At 40.5% G+C, this 20,921-nt stretch overlaps 1 protein-coding gene across 1 annotated transcript in view; it reads right to left on the bottom strand.

Moving 5' to 3' along the window:
- The window catches only part of adgrb2 (adhesion G protein-coupled receptor B2), a gene marked incomplete at both ends in the record, with an annotated part of 130,833 nt that overhangs the window by 40,063 nt on the left and 69,849 nt on the right, over nucleotides 1–20,921 (bottom strand). Inside the window, 4 exons of the mRNA XM_079232359.1 lie at nucleotides 643–793; nucleotides 1,292–1,394; nucleotides 1,778–1,881; nucleotides 10,515–10,641. Of these exons, the coding sequence (XP_079088485.1) occupies nucleotides 643–793; nucleotides 1,292–1,394; nucleotides 1,778–1,881; nucleotides 10,515–10,641 (485 nt within the window). The remainder of the gene's footprint in view (nucleotides 1–642; nucleotides 794–1,291; nucleotides 1,395–1,777; nucleotides 1,882–10,514; nucleotides 10,642–20,921) is intronic.

Genomic DNA, 20,921 nt, shown 5'->3' with positions numbered 1-20,921 from the left:
CTTCCTCTGTCCGCGGCAGTATATTCCTTTACTCTTGAGTTTGTACTCCAGCCCCTTTTTTCAAACTAAGGGCGTTCCAAACAGGAGCTACAGTAGGTAATACACAGATGATGGATAATGCTTCATTTGATTTAAACCGGTTTTGAAATTTCTAACGGAACTATTTCAGACTCCAAGAGTCAGAGGAACAAGATAGCTCCATCAACAGTAAAACAGCTGCAGTAATATGCTGCTTATTGTCTGACTTGTGTCTCATCAGATCAGTCATACGATGTTTGTATGTGCACAATACCATTATAATGTGTAGCTATCAACTAGTATTGCTAATAGTAGCTAAGCTGGCTGGAGCAAAGCCATTTACGTTTTCCAACTTGTTGAACTGGAATGCAGTCAACTTAGCTATGGCGTTATTCAGGTTTCCGAGAAAAAATAAAAGCACTATAAGTACCTCAGACAATCCCATTGCAAAATACCCGAACCATCCCTTTAAAGAAGACATTGGACGTGTGCACTCAACGTTCTCAAGGATGCCTATAAAAGGGAGAGTCATTTTGGCAAAATAAAAAGTAACCCTTGAAACAAGGTACTGTATGATTTCAAGCATCACCATTTTCAGCATCGAATGAAGACCAAAGCACTCACCCCAGCCGAGGCACAGAAAACGCTTGCGAATGAGTCGTGACCTCATTTTTCCAATAACGGCCAGATAGGACTGCCACGCCTCTGTCAGCACCCAGCAGAAAGATGCCAAGAAGAAGAAATGCAGGAAGGCGGCCGTCACAGTACATAGACCCTAGAGAGAAAAAATAAAGTCGGAGAGATACAAAACAGTTGGAGACATTTTGCAAAGAAATAAAAAATGGTAGTTTTGCCAGAGGTGTCATCATGAATCATCTCTTAAGGCTATTCAGCCGAAGAAAATGAAACAACCGCAAAAGAAAGAGCATAAAAGGATAAAAATGAGTCTGATGAAGCTAATATTGTTCAGAAGAACAAGAGTTCAACCTGGCTCTGCTGTGCTCCACATAGAGATCGATACTGACCACTACACAGAGCAGTCTTGCTTAGTCAGAGTACTCAGAGTGTTGTGTGCCAAGTCAGCCTGACACTTTGAGAACTCAGCTGTATAAACCTTGTCTCCACTTTTGTTTCTAGGCATTGTAAAAGGCTTGGTCAAGAGCACTTCTACTGAGATCATAAATGCATTGACTATGGTTTATGGTGGAAATCCAGTTGCTGTGTGTGGGGATTTTTTGGTCTGTGTTGTTCTGTGCAAAATTGCCTTCCTTACCTTGCTAAGCGTTTGAGATTGTCCCACCAAAATCAATAAATTGGAGGCCAAGATGGAGAGGCAAAAATTCACCAAGATTATGGATCTCTCCGAACGTATGTACCTACAGAGCAGAGGGAGGAGAGAGCGAGAAAAATAGATAGAGAGAGATAGAGAGGGAACAGACATATGAGATAAGTATTAATGACAGATTGACAGACTGAACAGCATCCTTTTGGACATCGTACAGAGTCATTAGCTTGATTTTACCATCTGTCATGTGTGCTACCAAAAACTAATCACCACCCCCCCGCTGTAGTTGAACCATTTGTTCCTTATTAGTCCTCATTGGGGTTTTGGCACGGCAGAGGACACACACAAACTGCAGTTTTTATGTATCGCTTCTGTAGGAGCCTGAATAGTGAGACAAATCCCCACTGTCTGCACAAGGAATGTGTGAGTAAAGTGACACAATACCATCAATGCATGTGGTGTGTTCACATGTACCTCCAGAAGGCAGCGTAGATTAGCAGCAGGATGAGAAGAGCGGTGCAGGAAACGCCACAGCCCACCATGAGGGGCAGAGAGGGCATGCTGGTAGGACCCATGTCCTGAGGAGAGTGAAAAGGAGAGAAAGAGATGGGGAAAAGGATAGTTAATTATGTCTGCACTATTATGCCAAACATGTCCCTTGCTTGCTTTTATTATATAAATATAACTACAGAGGTCATTTTGAGTCACAGTGAAATGGAAGTTAGAGCATCCTCAGCTTCTGTCATTTGACATTTCCAAGTGAAAGGAATATGTGTGGGGTATAGTTACAAGAATTAATTGAAATCACATCTGTCAGTTTAATAAAAAAGGTGTGATATCCAAGTGCACACCTCCGACTATGATATTGATCTGCTCGCTAATTTGATTCACTCGTTGCAGCTTTATGATGGGTAGCTGATGGGTAGGTTTAAATCGTCGCCCCATATCACATTGAATTGGATCCATTAATGTCTCCATCTCAAAGTTCAAGATGAGTCATTAAAAAACAAACCACACATAAGAAATGGACGATTTCTAAGCAAGTTCTCTTCATTTTCACATAGACTTCTCATCAACAATCAGACTACTGTTTGCAATCAAAGAAAACGCCCCCATGATGGCTATTAGAAACACTGCAGGTTTAAGGCACATTGTAACATTTGACAGTTAGAGAAAAGGAGAATGGTCAAATGAAGGGTGAACACATGTTACTGTTATATCCCGTATCATATACTAGGTTAGTGTGCAAAAAGGGTACAAGAGCGCAGCGCTAGATAGATAGATATCGATATTCACGTGTGATGGAGAGTGACAACAAATTGTAATGAATCCGGTTTGATTATTTGTCTTTCTAGATTATAGTAATTGTAGCCACACTTCCTGTTTTATAGTCACAGTATAAATTTACTATTGATCTTCCTTATTTGTAATCCCTTTGCTAGCCCCTTCTAATTGCACTGTATCTGACAATTACATTGGAGCTGGATAATAACACATAATTACAGTAATGTGAATGTTCCTGTTTGTTGGAAGCATCTGGACCACTTTGATAACACTTATGCAACTTTTCCTGCATCTCCTAAGCCCATGTAATTATAATGATAGTTTGAATGAATTTGTAAATTGGTGCACAATGAGAAACATGTACATCTGAATCATTTCAGATGTACAAACCTCAAAGCACTCAACCATAGTGCATAATTGAACGATGTAGGTCATGATGTACAGCGGACCTCCGCTTTTCCTCTCTCCCAAGGTGTGCCTTTGAAAGGATGAGGAACAGACAAATGAAGCTGCATGGAGAGCATACACCCCGCCGTGTCCCAAATGGGCTTAATGTTTGCCCTGCTTTTAAGTTCTCAATCACACAATTTACCTCCTAGGGAGTCTAGCCTTCCCTTTCATCCCAAAGATTTATCACAGTACACAGACACTGCACAAGGTGTCTTCTAGAGCAAATAAAGTACATACTCAAACACAAAGGCACATCTAGGCAGATGTGCCAAGTAATTGAAAATCAAAGTCAATATTTGATCTGCATGAATGTGGTTGTGTGACTATTCAAGATGAGCCGAAGGCAGAGGAGGAAAGCAAGACTTTAGAAAGGAATAAAGAATGCATACTGAAAAGGAGAAGGAGGGATTTTCAGAGAGAGATGGAGTGGGAAGAGTTGAGAACCACTAAGAGAAAGCAAAGAGTTGTAGGAGGGGAAAATAAAGAGAAAAGGAAACAATAGTCTTTTAGTGGTTTTCCCCTGGCTCATCAAAAGATGCCAATTTCTCGAGAGGAATGTTGAATAGGATGGAATACCAATATGGTACATATATATATATATATATATATATATATATATATATATATATATATATATATATATATATATATATATATATATATATATGCTAGGAGGAGAATTGAGGAGAAACATGATCAAACCCACTTAATAAAAAAAGAGGGACTCACAAAAAAAGAGAGCGGGTGTATGACAAGTACCTGCTTCAGGAAAAAAGAAAGGCCGAGAAGGAGCGACTCAATGTGTTTGAATGTGTCTGAAATTAGCCAGTAACAGACACGTAATGTAATACATTACATTTGTACTTGTAATGTATTCAATATAGTAAGCTCTTCATTGTGTCAATTTATTCAGTGTTCTGAACAGTGTTCTTAATTGGTGTGGTAAGGTAATGTGTGAGTGTGTGATGAGATTAAGTGTCTCATTCCACAATGTGGAAGGATGCTACAAACGAGGAAATTAAAAAAAGAAGAAAAAAAAGAGGAAACGCCCACATAAACAGACTCACAAGAACAACACATCAGGCCTGAGGCCTTCAGTGTGACACAAATGCCCTGCTCTAAATATAGTTGTATTATGTTGCAGTTGGAAGGGGTAGTGGGTGTGTTTTGTGTGTGTGAGGTGTGTGTGTGAGAGTAAAGCACACAGAGAGCACAGATTAGAAAGACTGTGCTGAGGCTCTGCTGTATACGACCAGGCTCCCCTGGGCAGCTTGGCTACCATGTGATAGAGAAGATAGCTATTTTCAGCTCAGGAAGTTTAACCTACTTATCTCCTCTCACTGACACTCCTCTACCCTCCACTCCTACCTATCCTGCTACCCAGCCTCCTCCTTTCCTTTCTCTCCCTCTCTGTGTCTCCTCTTCTTCCCCCATTTCCTTCCTGCCTTTACCTCTTACTCACACATCAGCAGTGGGTCTTTCCAATTCTCCTCACTACTCATTTTCGATTAACTCTTCGAGGGAGATCATGAAGATTTACAATGCTGCGATTACAGAAAACCACACTTGTTTCCAAGTAGTACTGCAAATGTCTTATGGGGAGTATAGGAGCACTTGCAATACTCCATAGAACAGCTTGCATTATATGTGCATCTTGGTGTGCTCATCGCCACTCTGTTGTCCCATTTAGACTGTGAAAATGTTACATCTCTTGTAGAATCCTCAAAAAGCCAAGTCCATACTATTTGCTTCGAACAGCAGTTTGCTGTTCTTTGATGCTGTACTTCAACACAGCAGTGCTTTGAGCTAGATGCTAATGAATGTATGCTAACCTCCTCACAATGACAATGCTAATAGGCTGATGTTAAGCAGGTGTATTGCTCATCATGTTCCCCATCTTAATTTAGCTTTTTAGCATGCACATGTAGCTAATTAGCATTCAACAAGCACTGCTGTGGTTGATGGGAATGCCATTAGTTTTGCCGATATTTGGTCATAACCAAAGTACTGGACACATTTAAAACTAGTTGGTTAAAGCTGATATAGTCAACATTGTCATATTGACAGTGGATCAAATGATATTGTGTATGTAATCCACACACACGACAGGTAAATATCATCCTGCCAATCCAGTCAGCTCGTTGGAGCGTTTCAGCTCATTGTTTTTGTTTGAACTCTCCCTTATTATCAAGCAGCTGTTTATAGAGAAACCCACTTGGACCTCACTGTATGCTAATTGTCAAGCACTAAACACCACATAGGAAAAATCAGCAAGTAGCTGGTGGCGTATTTAGCAGCTAAAGGGCCAGATATGTCCCAAAGGAGTTGGTGGAAAGGAATACAGAGCTAAAATGAGAGTGAGTATTGGATCTACAATTTATTTTGTGAAAATGCTAATTAAATGCTGAATACTTCTTGAAAAGTTTTCAAAATTCAGCAGTTGTACTCCCCCACACAGATACAGGCAAAGGCACAGTCATACAACCACACTCGTACACCCATGCAGACTGTGCCACAGCAGAAAACTGCCCATCTTTCTGATCTAGTGTGCCTGCTATTCCATTGCCTGTGTTGCTGTCATGGCACTCGGTAAATACTACCTGCAATATGCTTAATCAATTCAGCAGACCCTTCAGGGTTCACCTTGACAGGCTCTGACTTCAGTGGCCTGAAGACAAACCATATGTCTCCTGTCAGTGTGTGACAACCTGGAGAGCTGACAGAGTGACTTAAATTGTAAAGTCATCATATCAAGTGCTGTCTTCATCCTCAGGTATTTTTTAAGTACCATGTGAGTTTTGCACTGCTTGTGTCAGCAAAATCAGCTATAAAACACAGGCCTTTTGCAAAGTAAAGTTCTAAATTAAAGCCAGGAGGAAGATACACTAATTCTTTAACACCACATTGGCACAGTCATAGACTATAACAGGCCTTGTTGGTTCACACAAATCGGATCATATTTTAATCGCGAGGTCACCAAAAGGACATATCACCCTCTGCTTTGGAAAAAATATATATTACACAAAACAAACAAATGCAATATAAATTAAATACAAGTCAAAAAAAAAAACTGTTCTTAATTGGAAAATAGTGATTCTTGGGCTGTCTCAAAAGCTTTCCTCATAATTATTTAATCATTCATCTAATCAAATCTATCACACAAAGGGTCAGCTATTATGCATCTTCAGCCAGAGAAGAAACACTATAATTTAGCCTGTATACTCTCTCATCATCTCCGTTGTCACTGACTAACCTTCAATTAATGCAACAAGGGATCCAACGATTCTAATGCAATTCCACACAGAGCCTCTCGTAAATTTTAGCAACCCTCGTATTTTAATTACAGTTGACAAGTGCAAGGTATTTGCATCAAGTCACCTTGTAGTCTTGCTCTATCTGGGGCTGGCATTGTCTGCTTTCTAAACATTGTTTTCAGTTAAGCTATAAATCCTGTGGCGCTTGAACCATCGCTATCATCCGTCCACAGTCAGATCAGGCTCTTTGACCATCCTTTCGAAATAATAGACTCAGCTGTGTGATATTTTCCTTCTGATTAGGTGCCGGTAAGCGCTAATGACAGTGGAGGAAACAGACTCGAGTAGACCCAATCATCTCCGCCAGAAGCAGTTAGCCTGGCAGGTAAAAAAAGCTGTGGGCAATCTCTGTACAGCGGAGGCAGAGATCACTTCACATATTGTTCTTGCTTTGATGCAGTAATTGCCTTATGAATGAGTTATGGAAATGCAGAAGGTACCCCCTCTCCTCTTAGCTAATGTGTGTGTGTGTGTGTGTGTGTGTATTCATTCACATTGAATGGATCAAGGTCTCAGGTGCTGTTTGAGTCGCTTCTCCCTCACATTTCTGGTTACCTGCTTAGGCAAGCACAAGCCATGAATCGTACTGTAACTATGAGAAAAAGTTTGGGAGACGCATCTAAAAAAAGCATGCTGACGAATCAGAATCAGCTTTATTGGCCATGTGTGTTTACATATACATGGAATTTGACTCCGGTTACTAGTTGCTCTTCTGAACTGTAGAGGTATAACTCACTTGATTAACCTTGGGGACTAAATGTTAAGCCAATACATCCTTCTACTCCGAATCCCATGATCCCCAAAGTGCTACTGAGGCAATGAGTCCAGACATATCCGTAGGGTTTGTGTTCCCACTGCAGTCATTTTGGGAATTAAGTGGCTTGGTTTATAGTATGGCTTTGTGACCTCTCTCAATCAACTGCTCTTTCTCCCTCTTTCTCCTCTGTTTCCCCAAAGTAACAACCTCTGTCTTGTGTCTGATAGTGAAGGTCTCTCTATAGACACACACAGCAGAATACACACACATAATATGTGTATAGGCTACACACGCGGAAATCTCAGAGGCTACAGAAAGTAAACAGGATTAACTGGCTATCCCTTGCTCCACTGTAAACTGCCTGTAATGGCAGCGCTGCTTCTAAATCCCTCCATCTCTTTCTCTCCCCCTCCCTCCCTCCCTTTTCTATTAAACATGGAGGTTAATCCTCAACCCCCCTTGTCCCTAGCGCCGTGGCCCAGGATAAGCTGTCAGAGCTGGGCTGCTGATACTCAGCAGTGCTCCAACAGCCACACAGCCTGGACACAGCATCGTGCATAGTGTGTGTTTGAGTGTCTACATAAGCATGTTTGTGCATGCACCCACACTTTGTGTGTGCGAGGGTGTATAAAAGTGCAAACATCCAAACTTGTCTGTGTTTGCATGTCTGGGTGTGACTGAGTCTCTCCCTCGTCCTTTATAGAATCCAATGTCCGGTGGAATAAAACACTGTGGAGGACCCTGAAGCAACAGAGTGAACTGAGCGCTGGCCACAGCTCTCCTGACTGGAAGCCCCGGACACAGACAGACTGACCCATACCTTCCGGTCCTCAGCACTGTGTAATAGGGCGATGAATGATGAATCACTAATGACTAACGCGCTCTTCACAGAGCATATTACAAAAAAGTCAATTTGTTTTCTCTCCTAGCCCTCTTTCACCAAGCACGGCCGACCTGCTTGCTGTGGAAGCAGCAAAAGTCAATATTGTTCAGTTGGAAGAGGAGTCACAGGAACCAGAAATAGCGGCTGGAATGACCCATTCAGAGCATAGGTCACAGCCATCGTGTGTTCCCATATAATGGGAATTCATGTTTCCCCTAGCTCTGTAATAGGTTCCAGACCCCTGTGAAGTAATTCAAGCTTTGAGGGGCAAAACAATGAATAACTGCAGTAATTCCCCTGAAGGCCATCACCTTATGTTGACCCTCTTTACACTTAATACAAAAATAAAGGACCTGGAATGTCCAGGAGAGGAAGCAAACAAAATAAAAACAATAACTCTAACAATATGGTATTGAGAATCCCTCGACTTACAAGCCAATTGAACATTGGATGCTTTCATCCCAGATAAAATTATATTCGGCACCTTTAGCATGGGCATCTATGATTTAAAAGTGCAATCAGTGTCAGCCTCTCAGCTGTATTGCTGTTGACATAAGCAAGGAAGAAAGAAATGCTGTGTAAAAATAACCAAATAGAGAAAAAACGACCCTTATCATATCATAAAGTCGTGAAGTTGGAGGAGCTACCATATTTCTGCCACCCTTGGTTTTGGAAGTAAATGTCCCATTATTTGTTTTCTGGAAATGTTAAGTCACTCACAGTTAGGAAACATTCATGGCTTGGACGTGCATGAACGTCTCAAAGACACAATTAAGAGAGTGTTAAAATATGTCTAGTTATTTGATAAAGCTGTACAAGCAAATACACATATCATAAGGTGAAGTTAACTAGGACTCCTATAGTGCATAATTTGCTGCAAAACATCCAATTCCAATGCTTTCAATGAATTATTGTTCACCTTAACAGTGAGGACACAAAGACCCCATTTTCATAGTTGATGCATAGTGTATGTTATGGGCCTTTACAGTCTTAACAGTAAAGTAACAGCAAAGGGTAAAAGCACTGCACCATTTAATGCTATATGGTGGCAATGTTTTACACTGAAAAGGTTACGAAGAGATAAATGTCAAAATAAGCACTAAGACACTGGTTGTTAATACATACGAACTTAGAGCCTCTCTCTCTCTCTCTCTCTCTCTCTCTCTCTCTCTCTCTCTCTCTCTCTCTCTCTCTCTCTTTCTCTCTCTGCAGAGACAAGTCTACCTTTTCTGTTTGGTTGAACATTTCCTTCCTAAAAACCTCCATTCCTCACAATCACTTTCCATTTCTGTGACACCTGGGTTCACCTTCCATTTCCCTACTGAGCCAATAACAAAAATAGCCCCCATAGATTCAAGAGTGTGCCAACACATTTAGCTAAACTCCATTAAGCTCCCATGGTTTTGGTTCAATTATGTTGTTTGTCAGCAGGATTACAGAAACCTGGTCCAAGAAAACGTTTACATTTGGAGTGGATATGAATCACAGGGCAGTTACACAAATTAGTTTTCCCTTTGGTTAAAATTGCGAGATAGGGCAGGGCCTGGCCGGAGGGCAACGCTCTCTGAGTGCCCTCTAGATATTTAGCACAACCACTATCCTTGTGGGCATTAGGGGCAAGCAAGCATAGAGACAAATTAACAGCCAAAGTTAAAGGGAACATTTTGTGACCATAGTAGATAAGGAGCTGTGGCATAAAGTGAGAAAAACAACTGAAAGTGTTAAAGAGGGTGATGGGAAGAGGAGGAGTGGGAAACTAATGGGAAGACATCAATGGCAAGTGTGGGTAAGAAGAAGAAAACAATTGCAAAAAAGTGGGTATGGATAATACATTGGGTGAGGTGCGTACAGTTAAACAATTAATTAAGTAGGGTCTGTTTGACGAAGAGGGTGGCTTTGATGAAGGTGAACTAAGAGCTGTCAGGTTTTTGGACGTCCATTAGCGCAACTACAGGAGAAGGGTCACTGCATCAGAACAGACATTACCCTGAACTGCTAAAAAGCCATCTTTAATCATGTCAAACACACACGGCAAGCCACCTGATCTATTTATAGAAGCACAGGTTTTTTTAGTACTGCAGGCACAATCAAACAGACACAATACAAATGTATTTCTCTTGATTCCTCCTCTCTCTCTCCCATCACATAGAAGTAGTTCGCTGAACAACCTGACCTTTACTAAGTTCAAGCAAAAAAAAAAAAATGACGTGAAGAGTGACTGCCAATCAACATACAAAGGAGACAAGCAAAGGCACAGTGATCAAAACAGCTCCTTATACTGTGACAGTGTTAAACTTTGACGTCTCTGTTCAATCTGCGCCCGTTTTCTTGGCAGCGGTGTCAGTAAAGATGCGTATTTATGGAGTAAGACAACCATATAAAGACAATAAATGACAGCCTTAGCAGCCTGTTGTATCATGCAGTAAATCTCATCATCTCCCTGACCTGGCCCTTTGGTAGTAGTTGCCTTGTTAGCCCCCAATTCCCACCAAGTACATCAAGATATGCATCTAGGTGACTCACCGGGTCTTTAGCTTGCTGTGCTAACACGGCGTAGGTGGAAATCCTGCTGCACAGGCATTTGGTGTGGACAGTGGTTGACGCGAGCGTTTGGCAGCCTTCTGTGCCCCAGTTTTCTGCGCCAGCTTCCCTGGAGGTGGGGAGAAGGGGGGATGTGGAGGTGGGCGGGGAAGGGGAAGCAGAGGGGACATAAACAGTGACTGTTAGACAGAAGAAGAAAAAAAGCTGTCACGTGACTAAACACGTCAGTAGGAAGTTCCAACTCAAAGAAAGGGTGAAAGAGGGAAAGAAAGTTTCAGAGGGGAGACAGTCAAGTTCACTCATTCACTCTATAGGTTTAATACGCAGTCATCACTGCTCATGCAAACTGACAGGCTCTTTTTTCCCTGCTGGCATAAGAAGCCAATGTCGACCGCACTTGTTATTGAGTTCTCTCCGTGTTTAGCACCCTAAACACTTTCTTTCCGATCTTTGTTCTTACTTTTCTTCTTTCTGTTCCATCTCCCTTTTCTTGGAGCAGTACTCTAAATAACTTGAGGCGTCGAGGACGGATGAGAAGGGTTGCATCAGCTCACGGTAAACAAAGACCAATGCGGCTTAAGTGGTGGATGGGGATTATTCTGCACTAAATGGTCAATTGCTTTGACACATTACTGGGAAAAAGAGTGCCCGAAATCCCCTCCTCCCACTTCCCTCTATCTGCCCTCGATAGAAGGTTGAATGTGGCGGTTGATCAATGAGATTCCACCTGAACTAATTATCCTGGCAGATCACTCTACACATTAACCTTAAGTTTAACCCTGGATATTCATACATTCTAGCTATCAGAGACAGATGGAAACATTGTGGGAGAGCAGCTACAGAGGCGTCTCAATGGGGCCAAGTAAGGCCAACTCCATGACTGATGGGTAATAAGGCAGCGATCAAATTCGTACAATGAGTAATGATATCTTACATGAACACACTATTTTCTGCCAAAACAGTTTGGGATATTTTAAATGAGAGATTTCTGTATTTCTATTTCCCCTCTGGTTTGGCGCCTTATGAAAAGGTGATGCAAATTACTACTGTGTTCCAGTCAGGATATAGGAACATTTGAGTGGGAATCTGATGACGTTTGGGGTTTGTTTTGTTAGTTTTTTCAAACTCTGATTGTTGAATATTTATTGCCAGTGAAATACTGAAGACCTGTCGTAACTTTCAGGGGCTACATGGATGATAACTGCTTTTTAATAGTATAAAAAAAAAAGTGAGGTTTTGTTTTGGGAGGTCTTGACATTTTGAAAGAAAATCTGGAAAACAAAAATTATTTTGTTTTGTTTCAGACAGATTATATCATATTTGTTTTTTGTTTTCATAAAAGATCACAGCACGTTACACTGTTGTTTCACCACTAATGCTTTAATGGAAAACTTAATTACCTCCTCTCAAGCTAATAGCAATGAGCACCCTCAACAGTAAACAGAGAGAAAACTAAATTGAATCTTGCCTAATATGGACTTCTTCATAATATGATTTGCATAATATTTACGAACTTCAAATCGCTCAATACTAAAATACAATACAATAAAACTTTGACTAGCACTTTTTTGTATATCTGGGCACTGTTTACATCTCAAGGGAAGGATTTGGTGTTTTACTTAATAAGAAGTGATAAGCTGGCTTGCTGCTTTTTGTATTTATGGTATCTTAAGGCATATGTGTTACCCTGCCTTTTGATAAATAAGAAAAAGAAGATAGTTTAACATAAAAAGTGAGATACCCCTTATAACCTAAGAATACAAATAAATAAATCTTTGAGTTGCCCAGTTATAAGTTAGATACATCCGACTGTTTGTGGAACTGGAATATGGGCAAGTAAAATTATCACATATAATGGTATTTTTGATGATTAGGACTAAATCAAATGTGATACAAATCACACACTCAACACGTAATAGAAAGTGATTAAGGATTTTTACTTTGCAAATATTGTTTATTTTGTTGGATTATATGTTAATTTTGCAGTTATCAGCAGCTCGTGCACGATGTATGCTGGGCACTTAATTCTTTCCTCATTTTCACAGATTTAAAAATGAAATACAATCGGTAATAATCCATTTCTAACTTGTGTGGTTTTATTTTGTAGGTTAGATGCAAAACCAGAAGTCTTATTTTGATATTACTTGCCATCTATTCATAAACAAAAGTTGACATCAAATTAACAAAAAGGAAATTCTTTCTGTATCTTGACTGGAAAAAGAAATATTGCCATATGTTGGTTTCCTCAACAGTCAAACAGTCATGTAATGCAAACAAATGGTTAACCACCCGCCATTGACTCCATGTTAAACTCACAGTACAATACATCACTCGCATTCACTTCTGCTTTGACAGGCCACTCAAATATGACCAGCGTGATGCTAAATGACAAGAATGTATCAACATTTATTCACGAAGAAATGCACACATGCACACACACACAAACACTCATTTCATAATGTCAGTAATGACTTGTGAATATAATTCCCTGATGATCATCATCTGCACAGTGCCACTTCAAAGACTCAAGATCGGAAAACGACAGGGAAGCCTTCAGCTTGTCATGTAGCAACACGGTGCACGGCTTTGTGTGCGCGTCTCAGAACGAAAGAGAAAGAGCAGAGTGAATGAGAGAATACGTGCACTTGTTACCTTTTATGAGGGAAATCCTCCAAAGTGTGTTCATTTTGTGAGGTATTTTTGGGTTACATTTACATTGTTTCTATGAATAAAATGATGTGGAATGCACTACATCTACAATGTTTAATCCGGCGTTAATGCAACATGTGAGTTGTGTGTAACTCCCAAGAGATGTCAAGCAAAGTCTTTGCAAATGGATTCTTTCACACCAGGAAAGTGCAGCCATATGTACTTTGACTACACGGCATGTAGTAGTCAGAGTACATATGCATGTCATGCATTAATGATTGTGTGGTATGAGCAAATGCTGCATACCAAACTATGCATGTCAGTGTACTAGATGCTCATGTGAAAGTTTGCATATCATTCATATACCGACACAAACGGTCTAACTACATGCAAGGACACACACATCAAATATTCTATGCCAGTCTGGTGGAAAAGAGGAAGTTGGGGTAATGAGGAACTGTCTGACAGCTCACAGCAGGGGCCGTGAAAGACAACACACTCTCACGCAGAAAGACACATTATCTGTGACCTCTTTGCTTTGGCTGCTGAATTTCCAGCTTAATTGAGCCTCCGATTTGATTTTTGGTATTGATGTCTTTCAGCAAAAAAGCCAACTTTGACTTTGATTCAGTTTTATTTCACCCGTTAAGTTGAAGCAAACTATGATCTTTGTTATGGCATGTGCACTACAGCAATAGATAGACACATCTGATGTAGCCTCATAGAAGTTTTAAAATTCAGTCATATGGGCATATAGACATGTCTTTTGTTTTACTTCTGTCATAGCACTTGAATGACCCTTGAGCCGCTTTCGACTCCTCTTATGATGGAAAACAACGACCAGATGTACAAATAGGTATACATATCAGAATAGTTGGTTTAAAGGCTACGGATCCCACATGTATACTGAAAAGATATCAACCTGGCTTTATCCAAACATCAAATGTTGATATAGTTAAATATACATAAGTCAATGCATCTGTTGTTTGGTCTCGACTTTGACAAAGAAAGTTGGCTTCATTTTGTAGTGTTTACCACAACCATCATCTTAGATTCGCAAATTATAATGAAGAAATTCTGAAGGGACATCAGTTTTGCAGGTCTCTGGTCTTAAAACATTACACCTTTGAACTAACGATGATAAATAGTCAAGGGGGTCAAGGAAATTACTATTCACATGAATGTGTGTGACATTTCAGTCTGAATGAAAGTGGTGGGTCATCCCTGCAGTCACACTGTCAGCAAAGCTAAAAAAAACTATGCTTAAGAGCACTTAAGCATGATTTTATAACAGTGCGCTAATACTGGATTGCACAGTAACATAATACAATGCTTTCCAATTTGTTTCCTTCACTGCTCTCATGGTGTTGCAGCTGTAAAAGAAAAATAGGAAAAACTTCCTGAACAACAGCGTAAATTGACCTTTTATGTCTACTGAGAATAAATTGGCACCAACCCTTGACTGAAAGGGCAATGCTATGAAAGCCAATTGCACTCTGTTAAGAAACACACAAAAAGGTTCAACATGCTTTGCATTCTTATCATGATGCAGAGATTTGAACTGGATGGACGTAAAGCCACTGCCTCCATCTGCTTGGTAAATTGAATCGTGACATTGCCAATGTCTCTCATCCAAAGCAACCTTTCACAGGCAGACACGACATAATGTATTTAAAGGACGGAGAACACAAACATTACCGCCTTGTGATACATGAGATGATGCTCCAAGTGGGCAACATTCAAGATTGTGTCACTGCTAAGCATTTCAAACAGTTTTACATAAGAAAACGTTGTTCTACACAGCTGTCATCGATGTAATAAGGATTAACATTATCAGCTAATTACAGCTGCTGGCAAACACTGTCAAAACTGATTTACGAGATGACCGTAGCCCAAAAAAAATGTTTCGTGGTTAAATTGCAGGCTCTTTGTCCATTGCTCTGTTGTTTATTGCTCATTTCTGGCTAAATGTGCCATCAAATGTGTGTGTATTTGTGATCAGCTGACAAGCAAAGCTATTACACCGGGGAAAAAACAAAAAAATAGGGGAATGACAAGGCAACAGCAACAAATGCAATGAGACGAAGACAGCAGGGATGGATTATTAAAGAATTTCACACAGATGGAAATCAATAGCATGTAAATCACACAATTTATCCTCATTACAAAGAAAGTACTTTCAAGTCAAATTGCTATGAAATCTTTAAAAGATAGAAGAAACCGGAGAATGATATTGCGAAGTTATTGAGCAAATTACCACAGATACTGCATAGCCCAGTGTTTCAATGTGCTTAGAAACATTCCAAAAATAGATATAACTTTGACAAGTCATTGTCTAAAATAGAGTGAGAGTTGGTGACACCCATTGCAAACAGGGAGTTAATGAGTCATCGACAGGAGGACTAGTGGGAAGGAGAGGCCTTGTTGTACCAGAGAGGGATTCCAGGGATCACGGCGTTAAGTGGCCTCACGTGGACACAGTTCTAAGGGGTTCAAACTTATCATGGTACGTCAGCGTCAATGGCAAGCATTTTTCTCTCTCTCTTCTTTTCCCCACAGATAAAGCATAAATAGAAATAATTTGAAATAAAAAAATGCTTTAACATTGCAACATTCAAGTACATAAGCAGTATTTTAAGTCCCCACAGGTGTTTTCACACAATTTACATGATTAGATCTCTAGATTGTGCTTGAGTGACATCTCCCTAAGGTGGGACAACTTGCAGCACTTTCATTATTAATGGTGCATGAAGTCTAATTTCGACATGTAATAGGCCAATTTAATTTTGTCATGTCAGAATATAAAACGCAGGTGTTAATAATCCAATAAATTGTGGCTGAATTTCCATTTTGCTGCTCCAGTTTCAGACTCCTGTTACGCATGCTGGCTCCATGTCACACTGTCATGACTTACTGGGAACTCAGAAAGAAGAACAGAGCCATCGTTAATGCCATTAGTGACACCGGTGCTTTTCCTGCTGTCAAAAGGTCTGCGGTGAAAAAAAGGTTGATTGACAATCAGGTCTTGAACCAGAGCAGAGGTACAATCAGCTCGAAATTAGCGGACACCCTGTAAAGGTTTACATATCAGACAGCAGCTGTTAGCATAATGACGTGGCATGAAGGGAAAAAACACACACACGCTGCGTCGGAGAGGTCACCACTAACATTTTCAACGAGGAGACCAGTGTTTGAAACCATTGAGTTATTTAGAAGTTACCGTACTGGTGTGTGGGATGTGTTTTCCGTACTTATGTGACATTGTTTTCTTGTAACTTAGTTTGCATAGGTATTTTCCCCCAAAAACTAACCACTTTTTACCTGCCCTCGGCTACCCATTGCATTGGAAAGTGACGACAAGGGATCTGACATAGAGTTAGTATGTCCCCAGTCGGGAGCGTCAGTATGCGTCAAGTTGGAGAACATGTTGACTGGATAAATTGTACTACATTTCTTGTTTTTCATATATAAAAACAGTGGTATTTCATCCTAATCATTTTGTACAGATTTTGATTGCACTGTTGGCCATCTTTATTTTAGCTCTGTGCCTCGTTGCACATATGTCAGGGTTTACTTTCCTGATTAAAGCCACAGAAAGACATCGGGGGAAGAAAATGTGGAAGAAAAACTCTTCCGGTTGATGGAATCTATCCCAGCAGACATTACATCCCCGACTGCCAGGGAGCCGGAATGCACATTCACCAGAGGCCGTGCACATTACCCCTTTACTCTCAATAAGCTAGAAAGCACTGAAGCAAATCTTCACATGACAAAAATCATCTGTACTTACTCAACCCTTCATATCACCTATTATGCAGGACTCACCAGCCCACATCCACACTGTATTTTCCACAATGTGGCCCCTTGTTTGTATTTTTTGTTCATGCATAAATATTTTTGACCCAGATATTAACTCTGTAGGAACTAAGCTTTTCTCTCTTACGCTGACTGATGTACAGTTGGGTCTTAAAACCACAAGAACATGCTGTGAGATTATCTGAAGCTGGCCACTATGTTTATGTGCAAGGCCACAGCTTACATTATTAAATGTTATCTGTTGAGGTTACTCAAACATGACATATTTATTCATGTGAATCCAATGTGTTATGGAATGATTAAGGGGTAAACGTGAATCAGACACCTGTCATCTGAAGACATGCTGTTGTGATAGGGAGGAGCCATCACAAGGCCATAGATGTGTACGCTAAGCAATATTTATATAGAATATTCAATTAATTCACAAAAGCACTAAATCTCCACATATTCATTCATTTCTAGTTCTTTTACTTCTAAATCGAAACTTGAGACAAACTAGAGGAAAATGCACTGTCGTTGCATAACCCTACTTGTCTTTTCTCTGGCTCATGACATGTTAGGTTGTAACACAAAACCCTTCTTCACGCTTTTTCCGTGATTCTCGTGCGAGGAGGATGCTTTGTCATTGACCTCCACCACCCCAATCTGCTTTCTGGCATGGCCATGGGCTAATTTATAAGCTTCTTTCCGGGATTATCTTTCTTCCTGGTGTGCAAGCTAGTGAGCGAACAGGAAAAGCAGAGATACAGGTTTTTGGCGATAGACATTAATGGCCTACTGTCGGTGTAAACATGGACAGCAACATGGCTCTGAAGAAAGTGGATCCTGCTGAAAGTGGATTATTGTATCCAGATTGCAAAAACAATATGTTTATTTTTTTTTATATTGGCAATGCAAGCTGACATTTTCAAATGTTACACCTCACACCTGGTGAAACTGAACATTTTGTCAGTGGCTCAAAGTGGACTTTTAAGGCCCACGAGACAACTCTGAAACTCACAAAGCATGAACACAATGCCCTCTCTGCAGAGCCTACTTCCAGCTGCACGAGAGAAAAGAGGATAATGTGTGAGTCAACAAGATAAGTATAAGGCAAATCAGATCTTGTAAGAGTGTATTTTGCAAAGCAAAATCAGTTCGACGACCTTTACACAACATCTTAAAAATGGCCAAAAATAGATGTTATTAAGGGGTTATAGATGTAACTTACCCAGTGGTTCCTAAACTGACATGGTCCAGTCATAGACAATGTATTCCAACTGACAGCAGAGAGCAAGTCTTCTTTTTCCTCTACTTCTAATCTAAACTTCAAATGCTAACCACTACAAATGCCAACATCACCTTCCCCCAAGGGAAGTTTTAAAGGCTATCCCTGGTCGTACGGTATAGATCCAGCGCACCATCCCACTCCCACTGGTCACATGGTGATGCGATCAATAAAATAATACATGAAGTGTAAAAAAAAAAAAAAAACGTAACCTAATATTCCTAATCTGCTTTACATAACCTCATTACCCAAACTAAACAGGATCACTTTTTTTTAAGAGTAAGCTGCCTGCACTTTTCCATGACGTCCAGAAGCAGAAAGAAATCATATCTAAAGTTCTGATTTAACACTAGTTAGAACTGATCTCAACAAGAAACGGCTACCTGAAGGGAAGAAAGCACCCTCAAGCCAACTGTTCTCAACAAGAACCCGGCCATTCCGCACTGAGAATCGAAGCAATCATGTTAAAGCGCTCTCTAAGGACTGTTGCGATAGCTGGGAAATGAGCTGAGAGCCTGTCCACGTCTGTAATGCCCCACGGAGGTAGAGCCCGCATAAACCCTACTGGTCGACTCCCTCTTGCCGAGCTGACTCTGTTTGACACAGTCTTGATCCCTTCTGCTCTGTCAGATGGAAAAGTGGAGCAAGCCCGATCAGCCCCCACTCCCCACCCCCCTCCTGATGGCGACGCTGTTAAGTGTGTTAGTGTGTGTGTGTGTGTGTGTGTGCTTCTGCGCAAGTGTGTGACGATGGGAAAGGGATGAGGAAATATGCACAGGTGGACATTTTGGAAGGTGGTAAATTAATAAAAGTCAATTAAATCTCAGATGGGGTAGAAGAAAGGCCAACCAACTTTTTTTCTCTCACAATACTATGACATAGCTATACAAAGAAAAAAATATATATTTTAGTACCTTAGTTGGTCTTATATGATGCACTTGTGATTATCTGGTACATGCTGCCTCTATTTTAAGACTGAACTGTTTGCTGTGCCCTAAGGATCACACTCTATGTAACATTCATCTATTTTCTATACCCAACTAGAAAAGTGCATTCAGTAGAGTAAAGATCTCCCCCAGGTGTGTCTGCAATGTCCACTGCTGTAATGTTTGATTGAATGAACTCAAGCAATTCCCCCGTCAACACCACAAGGTTATCCAATGTATTTTTCACTCACACTTCTCACAAATGTTAATCTATGCAGCTGTCTGCTCCAGCTCCATGCAGCTAAACAGCAGTTCACTGTGAAACGTTTTATGTCGACTGTTTATTGTCAGTCCTGCTGTGTGTTTAGTTCTGTTAGCTGTTCACTCTGTTAGCCAAACACACTGTAGGATTCCCACCTGCTAACAACAAGCTAACTAGCTCTACTACTGACATATCACACTAAGTTCAGTTCGTCATTTGCTAAACTATAGTTTCTATACATACATACATGCAATTATCTTACCTACATAAGCAATCAAGAGAGGAAACATCCTCATTTGTTTGGAAACAATAGCCAAAACTTGGTTGCTTATCCCTTATCATTACTGCCGGGTTAAGAGTCTTCTTATCAATCAATAAAATATGGTGTAAATAAATACATTGTTTTCCTGTAAGACCGAGAGGTCTTTGAGCGTACAGTCATAAACAGACACAAAATAAAAAATTGAGATTAGCCGTGGACAGACACAGAGATGCACATGCACACACACAGAGGACTGAATACATAATCTCAAGGTGGACCTAATAATCAACCTGTTAAGGTTTAAAGTATTACCAGAATGTATCGGGCCTGCGAGATGGGAAGACTACAACATCTCTGCTCGAGGCTAGCTGTTCGAGGCTACATTAGCTGCTCTCAGCATAGCACACACGGGATATAAGTGTCAAGTATCCAAGAGGGACAAGCTCTTTATGGGTGTCATTCTCCTTATCCATGTCATTACTTGCATGTTACACAGCAGAGTAAGCGGTGGCATATAAATGGCCCTAACGTTGCCATTAGATTGAAAGTTTCATACATTTGGCTAAGGTCAGAACTTGCGGCTCTTCCTTTTTGTAAAATAAATGTGACAACATTTTGGCCAGATTTGTGTCCAGCTAGTGTTTGGCAGTGTGCAGAATATACCTTTGACTTTTTGCTTCATTAAAGGTTGCGACCTGCCAGTGCCAAAGCTGATAGCGGAGCCAGATCAATCTAAGGCCAAAGCGAGCCCCAATCTACCGTGTCAGATTGAGGATGTTAGAGCTAGTTGTGCTGCTCACCCCGCCAGTAATACTCTATGGCAGTGATGGGTGGTGGGGGCAGGGTGGGGCCTTGGTCTTTAACCACTGATCCCCGATCAAGCTGAAGACCACTGGGGATTAGAAATAGGATTAGGTGACCCTGAACCCTTCTCAAGCTTACTGTCATCCATCCATCTAAAGTGTATATTGTATTCATCTCTAACTACTGGGTCATATTTTTTAAAGCACACTTTAAATAAAAAATGCTCTTTGCCCTGCCTGTAATGTATTTGAGCTGTGTCCTTCCTTTGAGAATGTGTTGCTACTATGCTTATTAGAAAGTAAAAATATCATATATATTTAAAAATGTGAGTATTACCATGTAAAATTTAAAGTATGCAGCAAAAAGGCAGTTTGTTCTGATTCAAAAGCAGCAGCTATAGAAT

Source organism: Taurulus bubalis (assembly GCF_910589615.1).
Source record: "Taurulus bubalis genome assembly, chromosome: 16".
Classification (NCBI taxonomy): domain Eukaryota; kingdom Metazoa; phylum Chordata; class Actinopteri; order Perciformes; family Cottidae; genus Taurulus; species Taurulus bubalis.
This window is presented reverse-complemented; position numbering and strand designations above follow the sequence as displayed.